General features: G+C 38.9%; 1 protein-coding gene across 5 annotated transcripts in view; it reads right to left on the reverse strand.

The window, feature by feature from the left end:
- Positions 1–19468, reverse strand: part of Akap13 (A-kinase anchoring protein 13) — a 181892-nt gene that overhangs the window by 40385 nt on the left and 122039 nt on the right. For 2 of the 5 annotated variants that reach the window (XM_048368854.1, XM_048368855.1), the window contains exons 12-18: positions 16810–17180; positions 14312–14365; positions 11503–11568; positions 9234–9426; positions 5273–5381; positions 2403–2445; positions 177–309 (exon numbers count right to left, since the gene is read on the reverse strand). In XM_048368854.1, the coding sequence (XP_048224811.1) occupies positions 177–309; positions 2403–2445; positions 5273–5381; positions 9234–9426; positions 11503–11568; positions 14312–14365; positions 16810–17180 (969 nt within the window). The remainder of the gene's footprint in view (positions 1–176; positions 310–2402; positions 2446–5272; positions 5382–9233; positions 9427–11502; positions 11569–14311; positions 14366–16809; positions 17181–19468) is intronic. The other 3 variants (XM_048368856.1, XM_048368857.1, XM_048368859.1) reach the window with 3 other exon arrangements.

Here is a 19468-nt window from a genome sequence, read left to right on the forward strand (position 1 = left end):
ACAAACAAGACTTCAACTTTATTATCTAACCTTATGGCTTGAGATGCACTTTTCTGTGCTTCACAGAGTAAGAAGAGACTTCTGATGTTAAGGTCAGGTTCCAGTATGATGGGGTATATGCAGGCTGTAAATGACTGACTGAAATGGTTGCACAAAACACAAAGGGTGACACTTACTTTGCTCTTCTTACTGCTGGACATTTTATTCTTGATATAGCTGAAAGTACGACTAACTTTTGTTCCACTCTTCCCTTCAAAATCTTTCTTGGAGGGGCTTTGTGGCAGGAAATTGTAGTTCTCTTCTGTTATACTAAGTGAAAACAAGAAGATTGACTTTTTTAAGGGCTACAAAAGTTAACTGGGAAGCACAATAAGAGCAGACAGTCACCACTGAATGGTTTCACTTGATATCCAATGATGTCCATATTGCCCAAGTCTGGTTAAGTTTTCTTATAGCAGTCATTGATATTGCAATTATGGACTTTTGACTAATCTAAAAAATAGCTTGTCAGTTATTCAGTAATTATTTTATCTGAAACTTCTTAATCAAAACTAGCATTCAATCTATAAACTTCTTTGCAACAGATAAGTGCTTGAAAAAGTCTATATATGTAATGAATGACAGAGTATTGGCAATAAAGTTTGCAAAACAAAAGCTATGACTGAATATATAGCCAATCTCCTTAACAGTGGAGGCCATACATCTTTCAAGCCTTTTTTTTTTAGCACACTGGGCAATGAAGACTGTGAGCTAGTCCAAGAAGCCATGCCCAGTTTTAGAAGAGAAAGCAATCAGAATTCAGGTAGAATGTATTGTTGGGTTTTTTTGCCAGTCCTGGGACTTGAACTCAGGGCCTGAGCACTGTCCCTGGCTTCTTTTTGCTCAAGGCTAGCACTCTGCCACTTGAGCCACAGCACCATTTCTGGCCGTTTCCTATATATGTGGTACTGGGGAATCGAACCCAGGGCTTCATGTATGTGAGGCAAGCACTCTTGCCACTAGGCCATATTCCCAGCCCTTCAGGTAAAACGTAAAGATCCATTTTATCTATTTAGGTAGTTCAGGAAGCCCACAGAAAATCTAAGTCAGAAACAGACTCTGACTTCAGGAAACTACTTATAGTGGTTGACTTTCTTAAATAATACGGGGCATTTAACAATTTAGTATATGGGAAGAGTACATTTATATGACTTTGCTTTAGATAGTGTTCTGGAACTTTTCCAGAGTAGTAGTATTGGTGTCTGAGAAAGCAGGCAAAACCACAAAGAGGATCTCTTGAGAGCTACCTCTATGCGTTTGATGTTTACAAAGATAAAAAGGAAAGGACGTGAAAACCACTGCTGGAGAAGGAAGCACAAGCTACAAAAGCAACTTTATAAAGAGAAGCACTTATTGAAAGCAGTCTCAGTCACTGAATCACAACCCCAATGCCTTTGCAAAAGGGCAGGCAAATTCAACTGCAGGGCAACAATCAGAACCTCAATCTTGCTTAAATTAGAAGGTTTAATTTTGTAAGCATGAAGGAAATACAAAAATAATGAGCCAGCACACAATTTTTTTTCTGCTGTCAAGCAAAGACCTAATTCAGGACTAGGCTGTGTCTCAAGGATACAGTGCCTGCCCAGCACGCGTGAGGGCCCTTGCTTCTACCCCTAGCATCCTTCCTCTTCCCTCTTAAAAGAACCAATTCAATTATTCGGACAAAGCAGTATACCACATACATTGCAAAAAAAAAAAAAAAAAAAAAAAAAAAAAAAAAAAAACTAGAGCTTTCATTTGTTTCTTCCCTCTCTCTCCCCTCCCCCACCTCCTGCTACCTCCTCTTTCTTTCAAATGCTGGACATAGGATAGGGCCTCATGCATGCCAAGCAAGAACTATAGCACTGGCTACACCACCAGGCCCCAGCTTTAAAACATACAATGACTAAGACTATAGTAGCACTGCAAGACACCTCTTTCTTCCTCCCTCTCCCCCCTCCCTCTTCTTCTCCTGCTCCCTTCACCCTCTCCTCATACACTAATTATGAAACAAAATGTTGTTAAGACTCAGGAATTAAAAATCCCTATAAGCAAAGTGTGCTTTAAGTACATGTGAGTTTTTATATGAATACATAGATATAATAATCCTTATTAGAAGGACAATAGAAAGACTGAAAGTGGAAAAGTATTCCAGATATTATATTTAAAAGATAACCTTCATTATAAAATCAGCTCTTTTGGCTTCCTCCTATTTTTGTAAAATCACTTCTAATAATTATTCCTATGTTAACATGCAAGAAAGAACCCAATGGGCTCAAATAAATTAGTATGCTTAATTAAATGCCATAAGACAGTTTAAATATTTTCATTTAAATATTTCAATATTTCATTTTGAAAAAAGTACCATAATAAAAGGATAGTACCTCTCCGCCAGGTTAGCACTGGTGTTGTGAAAAGGCCGGGAATCTAGAGAAAAAGAAAAAAAGAAGAGTGAAAAAAAAAAGACTGTTACCTGGAGGACAAGTATTCACCAACGTTCAGGTTCCATGACTCACCTTTGTGAGATTCTTCAGTTAGAATACAAAATAAGGAAGCAAATACTAAGGTGGTTTTATTCCTCACTGCTAATCATGCTATCACATATTCCCATTTAAAATCCAGCACTCTCTGCTATTTTTCTGAGAATTATTCAGATTCATGATCAGGAAGAACCATTAGAGCAAGCAACTAAAGTCTTGGGCCCTGCTGCCAATTTAGGAAAAGATGTTTCAATTTCAGTTCCTCATCCATGCAAACCAGAGAGTAGAGCCTGTTCCAGGCTGAGTGACAAAATGAATGGGGCAGATTCATTCTTTCTTCTCCCCTGACTATAGGAACATAAATATATGTTAATATATGTTATTAAAACTCTAAGGTAAGCACTTTACCACTAGGCCATATTCCCAGCAAAACTCTAAGGCTAATGAGACCGTAAGTCATTACTGTTTTGACTGACCATATGATGAAACTTGGGTGCCAAGGACTTAGAAGGAACAGCAGTCAAAAAAACAAGTGGTTTTCAGACTTTAATGACTTCAGGTACAGTCTGCTTTCAAACTATATGTTAAGAAGTTAGTTTCAAGGCTTCAATCTGACAGCTTTAAAGATGTTACATAACCAGACTGCCAGCATTCAAAACTCAGAACCTCAATAGCATGTGGAAATAATGCAAATGAAGCTTTAAAAAGAGATATAAGTCTTCAAAAAATTGCCTTCTGTGTTTTCTCCTTTTCTCTAGTTAGGGTCCTTTTTCCTTAAGATGAATGGTAACAATGGCCATGAGTGAGGGAAATGCTGATGGGTAAGAATAAGGGTATCTGCGATCTGTCCCCAATTCTGTACAATGTAGGCATGAAAACTCAGCATTTTAACTTCATGTCTCAGCTTAGAAAAAAAATCAATGATACTTTAAATCAATAGCTTTCAAATTTTTTCCCACTCAAGGAGTCTCTGATTAAATTCTCTGCACATTTACACAATTACAGAGTGAAGAAAATAAATGTCATTAAAGTGAACTCATAAAACATTAGTGAAAGTAAGTACCATTTCAATCAGAATTTTTTTTGAAAAGGCCAAAATAACCTTCAGTCTACTATCTTATACCCAGAGACTTTAGATGGTAACTACTATACACACGTGGTCGATTACTTTTCAGTGTGTTCCATGGGGCACTGGGCTTAAGAATTCTATAGTCTTGTGCACATTATGGTTTTTAATTCATAAATTTAGGAAGCAGCACATCAAACAATTAGAGAACAAATACACGCCCAGTAAATATAGATAAAATAATCTCACTAACACTAATGCCTAACTTGCTAGAGGCTTGCCCTGATCTGTGTTCACACGACTCATGCATCTTTTTAAAACTAGTACAAATTATGTATAAAAACTGGAGTTCAGTGCCAGGTCACTAATGGCTCATGTCTGTGATCCTAGCTACTCAGAAGGCTAAGATCTGAGAACCACAGTTCAAAGCCAGCTGGCACAAGAAAGTCCATGGGACTCTTATCTCCAATTAACCAGTACAAAGCTAGAAGTGAAGCTATGGCTCAAATGGTAGAGTGCCAGCCTTGAAAAGGCTAAGAGAGAGAGCCCTGGCCCTGAGTTCAAGCCCCACTACCAGCATAAAAATAAATAAGTAAGCAAGTAAACAAGCAGCCTATGAGGTTCAAACATCTAATGAGCACAACCTTCTTTGAACATTACAATCACATATGTATTTAAGAGTTTGGGTATACGGTTTCTCTACTATTTGAAACATCTTTTGAGTGAGAGCAGTGAAAAGCTAAAAAAATAAGATTTACTTTTATTCCATATATGAAAGAAGCTATGAAGCAAGTTCTTAAATTCTCTCAAGAAACTAAGTGTCCCAGCATAGGGAGATAGAAGGCCCAGATACGGTTCTCCAATGCAAGGAAGAGAACTGCTCGGCAGACATCCACTGAGGTGGCCTCTCTCAGGGACATCCTCCCGAATGTCTCACAACTGAGACATCAATGTGTGCTGTCACAGCTTCCCATCCCCAGAGGCTGCAGCTTGTCTATGTTCCGCTCAGAAATGATACAAGTACTGCAGTCAACCTCACTACTCAGTATTTTCTTCCTTATCAGTGGGTTCTGGGATAGATTCTAGTCTGGCAATAATTAAGTTTGCTTGTCTTTTCTAATGTAAGTGGTTTCAGACACAGTTCAGTGCACAACCATTTTCAGATGCTCTCATGTTAATCACTGTGGAAGTGTGTAGTCGAAGCAGCTATTAACTTCTTTAGCAGAAGGAAGATGGAGCACAGGTAAAAGCTAGGCCACTGCGAGGCAGGAGAACTTGAGAAAGCAGTTAGATTCTGAACAAGCAAGACACAACCAGCCGCTTGCAAGACAAAGAGAGTTAATGTTTGTTTAGCACTGATTAAATTCTGGTCAGATAGATTGTACTACATAGCACGTCTGAAAGATTAAAAAAGAGTTTTTATTTCCAATGCAGTCATTTACAACTTGTTTCAAGGGTGAAATTTTCAAAGTAAAGTTTTCAAAAGTGCGTGCTGTATTTATAGCCAAGAATGTAATGTATCAATGAGACTTTTAGAGAGGAAAAGGAGGAGGAGCCAAAAGCTGACCTTTTTAGTGCTGAGTCATTTATTCAGAGGAAGAAACAGGCACATTTTGGAAAATAATGTTATACAGGGCCTTAAAAGTAAGAAAAATGATAGGGAAAGTAATTAAGATAGATGTAATTTCTTTTAAAGCAGTATACTTACTGTCCAGTCCAGGATGGCTGATTGTCATTAATGAGATGGATTTGGTCAATGGAGAAGAAATGGCTGATGTACAGTAATTAAATCTCTGTTGCTTAGATCTGTGATATGTCTATGAAGTAAAAAGGTGAAGAACAGGTGCTGAGTACATGTTCTAGTATTTCTAGATAAGTACAAGCTAGTGATAGAATGGGGTTCAGCGTACACTTCTAGTCAGACAAGACTTGGGTTTTAGTCTGCCTCTCCCACTTTATAGCTAGTCAACTTCTGAGAACTCACTCAGTTTTTCCAAGTCCTACTTTTGCATCTAAAATAAGGATTCATCCTTTACAGTGGTTTTATAGCCCCCATTCCAAGCTTAGTCGGTGCTTAGTAAGTATCTTTTGGATTAAAAAAAAAAAAAGCGTCATTGGAAATACTGAATCACTCCAAATCCCTCCCCTGCTGAGACATATATAATAATATTCCACTGAAGAGAGTTGGAAACAGAGATACAGCTAGAAGTATCTCAACATCCAAAGTAAAAGAGCAGTGCACCTGGAAAGCAGCCTAAATCTCCCTCATTTCCTCTCCTAAGATTAGACTGAGTCTACATAAACCTGGGGGTGGCTGAAAAATTGGTAATTTAATCCTCTCAGTGAAATTCATAGCAGCTTCAAGGTCATATAATTAAACCAACTGCAGAAATGACTGCTAAACATGCCTGAAAGTTGGTCTGGGCATGGTGGGTCACACTTATAATCCCAGGAATTCAAGAGCTGGAGGAGGATTGGAGCACGTGCGCACACAGGCACAATTATGTTTGGGGCTGAGAATGCTTAAGGGAATTAGAAACGGAAAGGGAGAGCATGTTAGTGAACAAGACCGAAATATATTGAAATATATTGCATCTGTGAACAGAAGTGATCAAACTAAACTCACTGAAAGCCTTTTTTTTTTTCCTTTTTCTTTTTTTTTTTTTTTTTTTTTTTGCCAGTCCTGGGCCTTAGACTTGGGGCCTGAGCACTGTCCCTGGCTTCTTTTTGCTCAAGGCTAGCACTCTGCCACTTGAACCATAGCGCCACTTCTGGCCGTTTTCTATATATGTGGTGCTGGGGAATTGAACCCAGGGCTTAATGCATACGAGGCAAGCACTTTTGCCACTAGGCCACATTCCCAGCCCCCACTGAAAGCTTTTGATTACTAGGGTGTAAGTGGGTTGGAGAAAGTGACAGTAGGCCAGGGGGTCAATCTGATGAAGGTTCTGTAGATGCATGTATGTGAGACTGCATGGTAAACCATGAACACCTACTTTAACAAAAACAAATGTTAGGAAGGTAAGGTAAAACATGTCCAATCTGGGATTGTGGGTACTAGAAAAAGGATGAATGGAGAGGATGAAGGAGAGTGAACAGGGTCAAAACACTTTTATGTGCAAGTGTGAAAATGCAACAGTGAAGCTTGGTGAGATTAGCATGGGACAGGGGAGTTGGGATAAGAGAAAGTAACAGGATGAATCTGTAAGCATATACGAACATGTCAAAATGAAACCTACTTATATAGCCAATTAATACTTAAAAAAAAAAAGTGTGAGACTATATCCAAAAAACAAGCTAAAAGACCCAAGAGGGTTGTGAAGTAGCTCAGGTAGAAGGAGAATTCAACTTCTACTGCCAGAAGTAAAAAAAAGAATATCCAAACAAAAAATCTTTGAAGACAGTACTATTAGTGGTGATAAGGAGCTACCCCTCCTTTGACTGAAAAAGCTCATTCTAACTCCTAACCAGAATTAATTCTCAATAACCCCTTTACTTCATACTAGGAAGAAATGCCTCTTTATGAGTTACACATTTTAAAAGAGAAGCAATGACAAATCTATTACTAGCATGAACTTAATTCAGTTGGTCCAAAGACTTCTGATTATTTAGAACTTGTTCCTGTGTAACCATGGAATCAGACAAACAGTTGCTATGTTTCAAACACAACTGTGAAGTCTGAAAAATGACCTCAGTGAAAGGCAGAGATTTTCAACAGGAAGTTGGCTGTAGGCAACTTGTCTAGATCAGAGAGATACAAGCAGCTCAAATAACCCAGTCTGAGGTTGAACACAAAAAGAACTACAGGGACACGAAACTCCAGGAAGCCTATGCGCTTGCTGCCCATGACAGTGTTGACATTTATCTAGAGATCCTGATTTTATCTTGAAAACTAAACTAGAAAGTCCATTTTTAGAAAGCTATCAGTGAGACATCACATTCTGAAAAACCTGTCAACTTTTTGGAAATCTCCACCTCAGAAAAGGTATCACACAAACAGTATTACAAAAGCTCAAATGTTCTCATATCCTCACTAAAACCTGTTAACTTTGAAGACATGAAAGAAGCAGGGGACCCACAGCCAGGAACTCTGGCTTTAATACCAGCTGATTAGCAGTTGTGTGGTAGTAGGCAGCCTAAGTCTCTTAAATCTGCTTGAAGCTTTGATGAATTAAAAGCATTACCTTGGTTCCAAGTCTAGGACTCTATTCAGAAAGCTAAGATTTGGGCACTTTTTAGCCCAGATTTGCAAAATGATTTTCAAAGGATTCTATATACTTAAAATGCAATTTCTCAAATTTTCATGGGTTATATTTGGTCTTATCAAAGCTACACTCAGTGATCACCAAGGTTGTTTTTTGTTGTGGTTTTTTTTTTTTTTGGGGGGGGGGGAGAGCATAGGGCTTTCCTTTGTAAACTAAAGATGGCCAGCAACTTGCAATCCTCCTGTCTCTGCTTCAGAGTACTGACTGGGATTATAAGTATGCTCCACTGAGCCCAATATTTGCAATATTATATAGTAGGACAAGCAGAATTCAGCAATGAGTGGCAAAGTTCTTTTAAGCTTTCAATTAGGCCCAATATCTTGTTACATGAGCATAAAAGGTTCAATCTTAAGATAATCAGTCAGTGTCACATCTTTATTTGATCATGCTATTGCTCCCGTAGTAGACTGCAATGAAGAAATTTCCGGAACTCCCAGCTCTAGGACCCTTCTCTGCAGAGAACCTATACTTTTCAATAAACTAGATACTATTTCAATAAACTAGATACTTTACTATTTAAAAATTTCTACATATAATCCCAGTCATCAAGTCAAAGAATAGGTTAACATTTCTTTAAATTAGACAAGTTTCATTAGATTTTTTTTTCTCCTGAAACTCCATTTATTCAAACCATCTAATCATATTTTTGTGTTTAACTAAAAATGTTTCATTTGGAAAAACTAAAAGTCATCTCAGAATCCTTTCAGAAATGAATCCCAAACTGCCTGGCCAAGGAGGATGAAGGAGGAATAGGAATGAGGTAAAATGCTCATATAATTCTATTTCTCAACTCAAAAGACTTTCCCACAGTTGTCAAAGGTGGGCCTGAAAATATAAGAACTAAGAAAGAAATCACTTCATTTGACTAATAGGGAGGTTCTCCACCGTCAAGACAGGAGTTCCACAAGAGTAGCAGTATAAACTGAGGTGATTAAGTGGTGAGAATGAGAGGACAAGGGCGTGGATGCTCTCTAGAGAATACTAGTAGGGATAGAAACCAGAGGGCAAGTCACTCCCCTGACAATATGGTTTGAGACAAAGCATAATTTTTTTCTAAGAAGGAGAAACTGGGGACATGTCTTTGCAAACTAAGAAACTAACCATTTGCAACACATGCCAACACTCATTTTTCTACGGAGCAGGTAAAAGAAGACCATGAATAAGGAGAAATTCAACTGAATGTTCTGGATAATTTCCCAATTTTTCTTAGATAGAATATTTGAAATCTTAAGTACTAAACACTTGCTTTTAGTGGTAAACTGAGCATATCATTTAATAGGTAAGTAAACAGAGCTACTACCTTTATCCTAACAGAGATGTCCATGTTCTTAATACATACACATTCCTACTTTGGGAAATAATATTGTTTTCCAAATGAGCAAAATGCATTCATTTCAGCCTTACCTGCTGGTCAAATATTCTATGTTCTCGTTGGTTTGACTCCAGATTCTCCTCTGAAAGTGACACCAGAGAGTCACGCCGCTCCTCAATACCGAAAGGGTGTCTGAGATCTTTGGAGTTGGCAGAGTTTACTTCTAGAGATGAAGATGGCTTGTTTCCAACACCATCTCCTCCTGTCAAGCCTTCCAGACTGAAACTGAACACAGAGCACGAAAGCTGTTAATTCATTCCATTTGTAGGTCTTGTCATGGAAGGGGGCACATGCTCTGATATTATACCTACGTCCTCTCTGTCTATAAGAGCACAATGTGAATAAGTACCACCTACCTTTACAAAAGCTTTGGAATGCTGAGAAAGAAGAGTGCATGCAGGTTTTCTTACCTTGTTCAACTTCTCTAAATGTTGAACTAGCTAAGACTGTTTTCTCAGATTTATTTTTCCAACATGGTATATGGACAGACCATATTTATAATATCTTTTATATATCTCATATATATTTTTTCATTTATCTAATTAACTTTTGCCAGAATCAGCTCAGCAAATACCATGTCATAGAAAGTATGAGCATAGTAACTTTGAGAAGTCATTTGCACATTTATCCACTGACTTCATAACATTACATCTAACCATTTTCTACCTGACTGTCACAACTTTACAGATCTGCTACCACCCAGAACATTCTAGTATTACTCTATTATTATCATCTATGCACAGGTGGCCAAACAACAACTTGTTGACAGGCTTCCTGTTAGCTGCAGAATGCATATGAAGCACCAATAAAATAAATGCTGAGAGCTGGAGGCATGGCGCAGTGGTAGAGCATCTGCTTAGAGTGAGGACCGGAGATCAAACTACAGTACTAAATAAAAATCCCAAAACAGCATTTGAAATTTTATATGAGGTTTTTTTTTTTAATATGGGATTCCTCAGGTAAAGATTTTGTGGTCAGCAGAGTACAGAGCACTTTTTACAAGCAGGAAGCTACAGAGAGAGGTTAGTTGTCTATCTTCCTGGGATGACTAACTAGAATAATTCATGTTTTAAACACAGTGGTAAGGCCTTTAAAATAAACAAGATCTTGGAAATAGTTGTAGGTGTCCAGCTAAAAGCTGGGGGGTAGTGGTACAAGCCACTTGGGAAAATAGAGATCAGGAGGATCATGGTTCAAGGCCAGATTGAGCAAAAAGGAAATCCTAACTCAATCAATATGCCCAGAATGGTGGCACACATGTAAAAGTCCAGCTTTGAAGAAGGTGTAGCTAAGGAGGATCGTAGTCTGAGGCTGAGCAACACTATCTAAAGCAAGATTTTCTGAAAAATAACTAAAGCAAAAAAGAACTTGTTGGAATGTACTTGGTGGTATATTGAAGCTATTCAGTTACTTTCATTCTGGAAAAAAACTGTATAGTTAATAGCTATAATTAAAATCATACATGCTAGCCCAGAAGGGTTGCTATTTAATATTCTTTTGGTTTCATAAATTACTTATGAGCTAAAGCCATATGACTCTATTTTCTCTATTAGATAAGTTGCACAACAATTTGCTTTTCTTATTTCAAAATGACAATAGAAGCCATGACTCACTACAACAAAATGTCTAAAACTGATATTCAATAGCAGGGATATAAAAAGAGGCTAAGTAAAGAAGAAGAAAAAGTAATTTTCTGTTGTGAACTATCCGAAAAGCTTGAGAAAATCAAATCGATGTTTTCCCTAAAATTCAGCCCTAAAAAAGTTTTAGTAAATAAATTACTGGCTGCTTAGCTGAGATGTGGATGTGAATCTCTGAAATGAGAAATCTAAGCACACCAGCAGATCGGATAATGTTACAGAGATCAGTGCATTTTTTTGTTTTCTTTTGCTTTTTACTATGTTCAATTTGACATTTGGTTATTTATTTAACACTAGGCAATAAAGCATTTATTTAACATGCGATATCAGAAGACATCAGTGCATCTTATTAGTTACCTTGCTTCTCTCATTGTTTTTCTAAGACTCTTTGAATTGAAAAGACCAAAGAGAAAGAAAACTTGGTCTACCATCCCACCTAGAGACAAGTAAAATATCAACAGCATGGCTACTTGAGACAAACAAGTTGCACAAGGCACACTGTGTGGCTTGGGCTTGGTGAAACCCACAGGGAAGGCAACAGAATACCATGCTCACACAAAGCATAAGCATGCCAGCTCAGAGAAGCCAGCTCCAAGCCAAAAGCCAGATGCCATACTTTACAGTTCCCCACTTGGTGGCTAGATACATAATGATACTATACCTTCTGTAATTAAAGTCAGCACTCAGGGCAGCAGAATATTGCACACCAGAGGGGCACCAGCTCATACTAGATGACATCAAAGGCAGAAACAGAAATGGAAGGGAGAAAAGGGACACAAGTGTGGAGTTATTATGTTTAAAAGAAAGGACATAGTTAAGAGACAGACTTATTTAATCATCCTCAAACCTTGAGTTAACACCGAGAATTTAGAGTAAGAACCATGGAAAACTTAAAACAGTTCTATTGACGTCTATTTAGATAGTGTTTTGGAAAAGACTATGGGAATTCTTGCCAGACCAACGTGAAACACAAGAATTTCTACTAGCAGTCTCTTGGCAGAGACCCCATCGCATCATAACTTCCACTTTAGAAATTTTCAGAGAGGTGTTTCAACCCCCACTATTGGGACACTTCAGCTTTAGACCTTTACATCTCAGCAACCAAATGACCTTCCTACAGTTTCTCTAAGTCTATACTAGGGTAGGCTTCTGAGTGACCAGTTTTCTGCATTTGTTGTATATCCATCAAGGATCCAATTAAACTAGACAATCTTGAATCTTAAAATTCTGAAGGATTCTCAGTCAAAACTCTGCTACAAAGAAAGCATGTAACAATGGTGGGATTCCCTTGGGTTTTAATGATAAGAATTTCTTTGAATTCTATGGCACTGAGCTAATATACATTTTAAATTTGCACTTATTTTTTTCACAAGATTTATCCATTTGATCATCTACTCCGTTGATAATCAAAGTATAGTAGCAAAAGAAAATTTGGGAGCTGAAAAGACTAAATAGCCAGTTTAAAGAACAATACTGATGTGGGAGACTGGGAAGAAATGTAAAAGGAAGAGTGACAGGGAGACATCCATGAACAGCTTTTCAAAGGACTGAGAAATGACAGATGGTCTAAGTCTGCCCTTTCTCTTAGCAGCTAACTCCCCTCAAAATCCCTAAGTTCTTAGTTCTTCAGTTAGGGCAAGTAATCCCAAATGGTTCTTTGGCTTTGAAACTTAGTAAGTTCCACATTCAAAAAATACATTCCTACTTTAATACTTGCTAGAATGTTTCAATGTTACAAACTTTTTTTTGGTCAGCTGTGGGACTTGAACTCAGGGCCTGGGTGCTGTCCCTGTGCTCTTTTGCTCAAGGCTAGTGCCCTACCACTTGTGCCACGGGCTTTCCTGTCTGGACTAGCTTTGCATTGTAATCCTCAGATCTCAGCCTCCTGGGTAGCTAGGTGTGAGCCACCAGCGCCCAGCTTACAAACTCTTAAATTATACATCATGGTCTTCCTACAAGAAATAAGTTTCATGCAAAACTGTTTGGTGTAAGTGAACTGAACACCTGGGGGGGGGGGGGAGGAAAGGGGGAGGAGGAGGGGGGTATGAGGGACAAGGTAACAAACAGTACAAGAAATGTATCCAATGCCTAAAGTATGAAACTGTAATCTCTCTGTACATCAGTTTGATAATAAAAATTTGGAAAAAAAAAAAAAGAAAGAAGTTTCACTCATCTTAAATCTAACTGGATTGTTCATTACACTTGTACATACACTAACTTGGAATTAATCCAGCAACTTATCACCAAGTGTGAGCATTTAGTAATTTCATAACAAAGAAACACTGGCAACTATTATCTTCAAAGCCTTTAGAGACCTTCTACTGAAAAAGGCGTTGAACAACATGTTCTCCTGAAGAACAACTTCACTGAAGTCACTATCGTTTTAGATTCATGGGATTACCTGGATTTAAGCTCAACTTTTCTGGCCTAAAATAGGACCTAAAAGCAAGTATCTACTTGAGGAAGAGGAAGTAGAAAAATCAAAGATGAATGCCTGATTGCTTCTGTTAAAGATTCAGCTAATGGATACAAATACTTCATCACAAATGTCTCTTACTATGAGAAGTACTGAAGAGTAACAGAAGTATACTTTTTGGATTGCTAAATGTTTTTAAGTAAACACAATGCAAAAGTACTTCCCTAATGGCTTCTCAACAATAAAATATAACCTGTATTTGGAAAATATAAAGCAAATCGATATTGTTGGACTAGAAATAACCTACCAAATTATAAATCACTTGTTTTTAGCTTCAATTTTTTAACCTAATAATGATTAATTCAAGGATGGAGGTCAGCTTATACTTCTTAATTGCTTTGTGAAATGACTCAATAATGGAACAGAGGAGCTAGAGAAAGGGCTCAAGTGGTAGAGAGCTTGCCTAGCAAGCATGAGGCCTTGAGTTCAAACCCCAAGACTGAAACAAACAAAACCCAACAACAACAAAAGAGACTAGAAACTGCCAGGTGGCCTAGTTAATAATATTTTCTATCATGTTAAAAATATTTTAGAACCTTTGTAATTCTGTGTCTTATTTTCAGGGAGGGGGGAGAAAGAGGAAGGGAAGAAAACAAGAGTGTGAGACAGTATGAATGGACAGTAGGGAAGGGAGATAAGGGGAGAGAGAAAAAGAAGGGAGGGAGGGAGGATGGAAGGGAGACTGATTTTCAGGGTCTATCAGATAGGTACAACATGGAAAATGTTTGAGATTCTCCTATAAAAAGTTAGGGAAAAGGCTATTACTAGAAAAATATTTTTAAAGATGTAAAAGGTCAAATAAAAAGCTTTAAAGAAACTATTTCATCTGGAATGGACATAACCACAAGTAACTAACAAGCGCCTATGTTTTGTTAGCCTGAATGAGAAATAACATAATTTAAAATCAGACTGTCCAATCGTGATAAGCAGGAGATGATTGTTAGTATATGCTCAAAGGCAACATGTTAGTCCATGGATTTAGTGAACTCTGTACCTTCTTCTATGAATGGGAGGTCTCCTGACCACATCCCCAAGAACTCGCATTGAACTGAAAATGAATGGTGAAGAGGTCAGTGATACCAGTGAGACAAAATAGGATATAAATGCATGACACATACAGACACCTCAATGGAGGAGACATGATCCCCAAAGACAAACAACATGGGAGGAGAGAGGTTAAAGGAATGTGAAATGACAAAAGCAATCAGAACCAAAAGGACCTCTGTGGAGAACTACTTTGATCCCTTCTTGTTCCAAGAGTTAATACAATGACTGAGGAAGGTTTTTAATCTCCTCACTTAATAGGATTAGAGAAAAAAAAAGGGGCATTCAAAACTTTAAAAGATTTTCCTCCAGACTTTAAAATTTCAGTTACACAATATACAAGTAGTAGAAGAATGATGATACTATTAAAGCAATCATTAAAGTTTAACTCTTATTCTATTAAATACAGAGGTATTGAGACAGTGTACTAAATACTTATGAACACTAAGGTCAAACATGATCTGTGACATGCAGGATGAAAAGTAGTAGGGTTCCAGTCGCCAATCAGTCTGCAACCTTCGCATTTTAATCATTTTCATCTGAGCTTCAATTTTCCTATCTGAGCTACATACAGCTCTGAAATCCAAGTCATAACAAAGGGATCCCCAGCAGTGACAGAGAAAAATGGAGGTGTGGCTCAAGTGGTAGAGTGCCAGCCAAAAGGCAGAACTCTAAGCATGAGCTCAAGCACTAGAGCCACCAAAAGAAAAACAGGTAACAAAAACCTGCCTTCCTTCAAGCTGTTTTCTGTTTATCACCTAAAACACAAGGGTGTCCTATCTAAAAGTTTCCTTTATTCAGGAAGATAATTCTGACCATGTCTTTCTACTTTCTTTCTTTCTTTTTCTTTTTTTGACAGTAGTGTTTGACCTTGGGGCCTTGGTCCACTCTGAGCTTTTTCATTCAAGGCTCTACCACTTCAAGCCACAGCTCCACGCCTGGCTTTCCAGTGGTTAACTAGAGATAAGAATCTCACGAACTTACCACCTGGGTGGCTCAGAACCAAAAATCCTTGGATCTCAGCCTCCTGAGTAGCTAGGATTACAGGTGTGAGCTACCAGCACCTGGCTTGTCTTTCTATTTTCTATTATTGTGAATGCTTAAAAAAAAAAAAAAGGAACATGTATAAAACTGGGACAAAAACCCTTTAGGACTGGTTTCCATATAACCCAGGATTTCAAATGTTGTATAAAATAACACTGCTTAAAAAAAAAAATTGGGGCTGGGAATATTGCCTAGTGGCAAGAGTGCTTGCCTCGTATACATAAAGCCCTGGGTTGGATTCCCCAGCACCACATATATAGAAAATGGCCAGAAGTGGTGCTCTGTGGCTCAAGTGGCAGAGTGCTAGCCTTGAGCAAAAGGAAGCCAGGGACAGTGCTCAGGCCCTGAGTCCAAGGCCCGGGACTGCCCCCCCCCGCCCGCCCCCCCCAAAAAAAGTGCCACAGAATGATCCATAGTTGTAGGAAGAGAATTTGATGAAGACCAGAAACCCAGATTCTACTGACCTTGAATAAATAATGTAAATTATTTGTACCAGTCTTACAATGTGTCAAAAAGGAGTTCGAAAAAATTAGCAAATTAGGAAAGTGTAGGGTAGTACTGTGAGCTAGCTCCATGAAGACAGGACTTGTCTTGTTTATCTTTATCTCCAGAACCCAAAACAGTGCCTAGTACTCGATATACACTGGCTGATTAAAAGAATACATGAGTGAGCAAATCAGACTAGATTACACATTCTCTTAGCTGCCTCTCCTTATGAAAGCAGCTCTGGAATAAGGATACCATCAAGGATATTAGCAGACCTGAGAGCCACTAACTAGTTCTTTACAGTTAAAACCACCTGCTTACGTTCATCTGGGCAGTCAGTGGTCAGAAACCAAATTCAATTCCTGCTGCCAAAATAAAGGCCTAAGGCTGGGTCATACTTGTAAAAGTCCCCAAGACTGTATGTAGGACACATGAGAAAATACCAACATTTTTGCACTCTCTTGAGAAATAAACTGGCAATTCAGACTTAACAAAACGTTCTGTATTAGAAACAGTTTACTTCTCAAGACACACTTTGAATACTTAGATGTGTTAAGACTATAAGACTTAATATTTATTTCTTAATTAAAAACTGACAAGAAACTATCCCCCTCCCATATCCATGAATTTCATTAGTTATTCTGGCAGGAATAAATATTACCCTGTATTAAATAGTCACTATATAACAGTCATACTTTACTATTACAAATGTATTGAAAGGTAAGAATTTGCAGATGAGAAAATTAAGCTCAGGGTGGTCAAGTGACTTACCCAAAGCTTATACTATCACATGCAAGTTACAGAGTTGGAGTCTGAACAGTATCCTTTCTAATTTCAAGGCCTATTTACCAATAACAGTATCAAGTGAGAAACATCTCAAAAGCACGGAGACATGAAATGAATGGACTCCCATCTCACCTGCGCTGGTTCATTTCTGCATCACTGGCAGCATTCTTCCCAGGACCCCAGCTATGCCTCCGGAAAGGGGACAGGGAGCGCATGGAGCTCCTCAGGATGGAACAGTTGGTGGGCACTTCTGTGATGCTGTCCATCTCCTCCTCTTCCACGTCACCAGAGCCAGCAGGCTCACTCTCACTCTCTCGACCCTCGATTCCCATCCCAGGGCTGTAGAAGCCATTGGGACTTTGATGATCTCTAGGCTTGCTGAGCTTTGAAGCTTGAGGGAGGGACCCATCACTGCCATGTGAAGAATGTCGATCCAGAGAAGCTGTGTCATCTGTGGAAGAACTGGACTCCGTGATATCACAAACCAACTGCTCTTCCTCAGGCTGCAATGGGAGAAAGCACATTTGGTTGAAACTGCAGAAGCAAGTAGATACCCTCAATTATTCTAGGCCAAGACAAATGGATCTAAGATGAGCAAAAGCAATAATTGAATTCAAGCACAGATTTAAATCATTCCTTTGGCCTATAGTACAGGACTACTCAAGGATTGACAATTGCTTGTTATCTTACTGGAGGTGCTATTTCATAAGGTACATTGTACTTTCCTTCTAGGAGAAAAAGTTCTTAGGACAATTCTTTCTGTTCATACTGTCAACTGAAACAAAGGGAGCCATGATTAGTCAGGGGCGTGGGGGTGGGGTGGGGAGTTCCTACCATATGAAACTAAATTCCTATAATGTTAAGTTTGATTTTTTGAAAAGTTTTAAACCGAAACAAGGTAGACTGTGTAAATACAAATACAATGTAGTGAACCTAGTATTCCCAAACTAAGCAGATGGCTGTTTTTAAGTGCCCCTTTGAAAAATGCCCAATAACTTATGATCCCACCTAAACTCTGCCAGTTTCTAAATGGGAAAAAGCTAGTGTTTCTCAATTCACTGGGAAATGGTTGTATTACAGGGACGACACCTGTCTCAATACTCTGGTAATGAGGTCTTTCATAAAGTACCAATGTTTCTTCCCTGACCAACCTGTAGAATCTAATAAGAACTATGGACCCAGTAGCTGAACACCAAGTACACAGTATAATGAGAGAAAGATGAGCTTCCCTGCATACCAGGCCAAAATACTAAAACTATTCCAAGTACCTAAGAGCTACATGAGCACACACAGACACTCCCTTAGTGCCCTATTTTACACTTTTACTGGTCAGGGAGCAGAGAATGGAGAAGGGACACTGCCATCTTTATTTTCTCACCACTAACTCCAAGTTAGCCAATTGACTCAATGCTTTACTATAGTTCTTGGGACAAAATGTAAAAACAGGGACTGGGAATATGGCCTAGTGGCAAGATTGCTTGCCTTGTATACATGAAGCCCTGGGTTTGATTCCTCAGCACCACATATATAGAAAATGGCCAGAAGTGGCGCTGTGGCTCAAGTGGCAGAGTGCTAGCCTTGAGCAAAAAGAAAGCCAGGGACAGTGCTCAGGCCCTGAGTCCAAGCCCCAGGACTGGCCAAAAAAAAAAAAAAGGAAAAACAAAACCGAGAATGAGAACCAAGGAGTCATTTCGGCTTTGGAATGGAAATCAGTCCCTATACTTGGAGAGATTGTTTAGGTAGGTTTGTTTTTGTGTTGGCAGTACTGGGGACTGAACTCAGGACGGCCTTACCTCCAGCAGCACCTTTCTGTCTTGGTTATTTAAAAGGTGGGATCTATCTGATGCCCAGCCAGATTGCACTGTGAGCCTCCTGGCTATGCTGCTCTGTGTTGCTGAGGATGACAGGCAATCCCCACTGAACTCAGCCACAGCTTCTTCCGTAGCTACGACAACAGGCGTAGGCCACTGCGCCTAGATGGAACCTCCCTCCCCAACTTCTTCTTGCCTGGCTAGCCTCAAACTATAATTACCCAATCTCTTCCCTCAAGGATTACAAGCTTGAGCCACCAAGCTCAACTTTGGGCCTGATTTTACCAGTTACTTTCTAACATTTTTTCCCACCCTGGGGATTTCACCTTCTTACATTATCTCCTGTTTGAATGATATGTGGGATGAGACTAACAGGGAAAAACAAAGAAGATTATAATGTAGGCCAGAACAGAGAGGCTCAAATTGTCTAGTGGAGTCTTCCCAAGTATGTAAGCTGTGAGTAACAGAATCAAGACTGGAATCAGAGTTGATTTCAACTCAAACAACCCTACTCTGTTATCTCCATCATTTCTGGAATCCCTTATGAGAAGATGTCAAAGTCATCAGAAAAGCCCCTTCACTAGACAATTTGCAAAGTAAAACTATGCTTCACCACATAAACTATGAAGGGTGGTATGTACTACTTTTAAATAAAATTACTGACTGTTCTTTTCATGCTACCAAAGGACTGAGGTAATCATCCTAAAAGATTCCTATTCACAGTCCTGCCCTCCAGGGAAGGAAAATATCAATGGTCATAAATAAAACTTGGGAGGACAATTCTACAAGGTCCTCTCCTTAAAATGTGTCCCTCTCAGAAGGAGACTTTATTTGGAAATAGGTCTTTGTAGATGTAATTTGTTAAGATGGGTTCGTGGGCTTAAGACGAAATGTGAGTGGGTCTCCTTATAAGAGGAATGAGAGAGGGCTGGGAATGTGGCTTAACAGTGGAGTGCTTGTCTAGCATGCATGAAACCCTG

The sequence above is a fragment of the Perognathus longimembris genome, chromosome 20 (genome assembly GCF_023159225.1).
Source record: "Perognathus longimembris pacificus isolate PPM17 chromosome 20, ASM2315922v1, whole genome shotgun sequence".
NCBI lineage: Eukaryota > Metazoa > Chordata > Mammalia > Rodentia > Heteromyidae > Perognathus > Perognathus longimembris.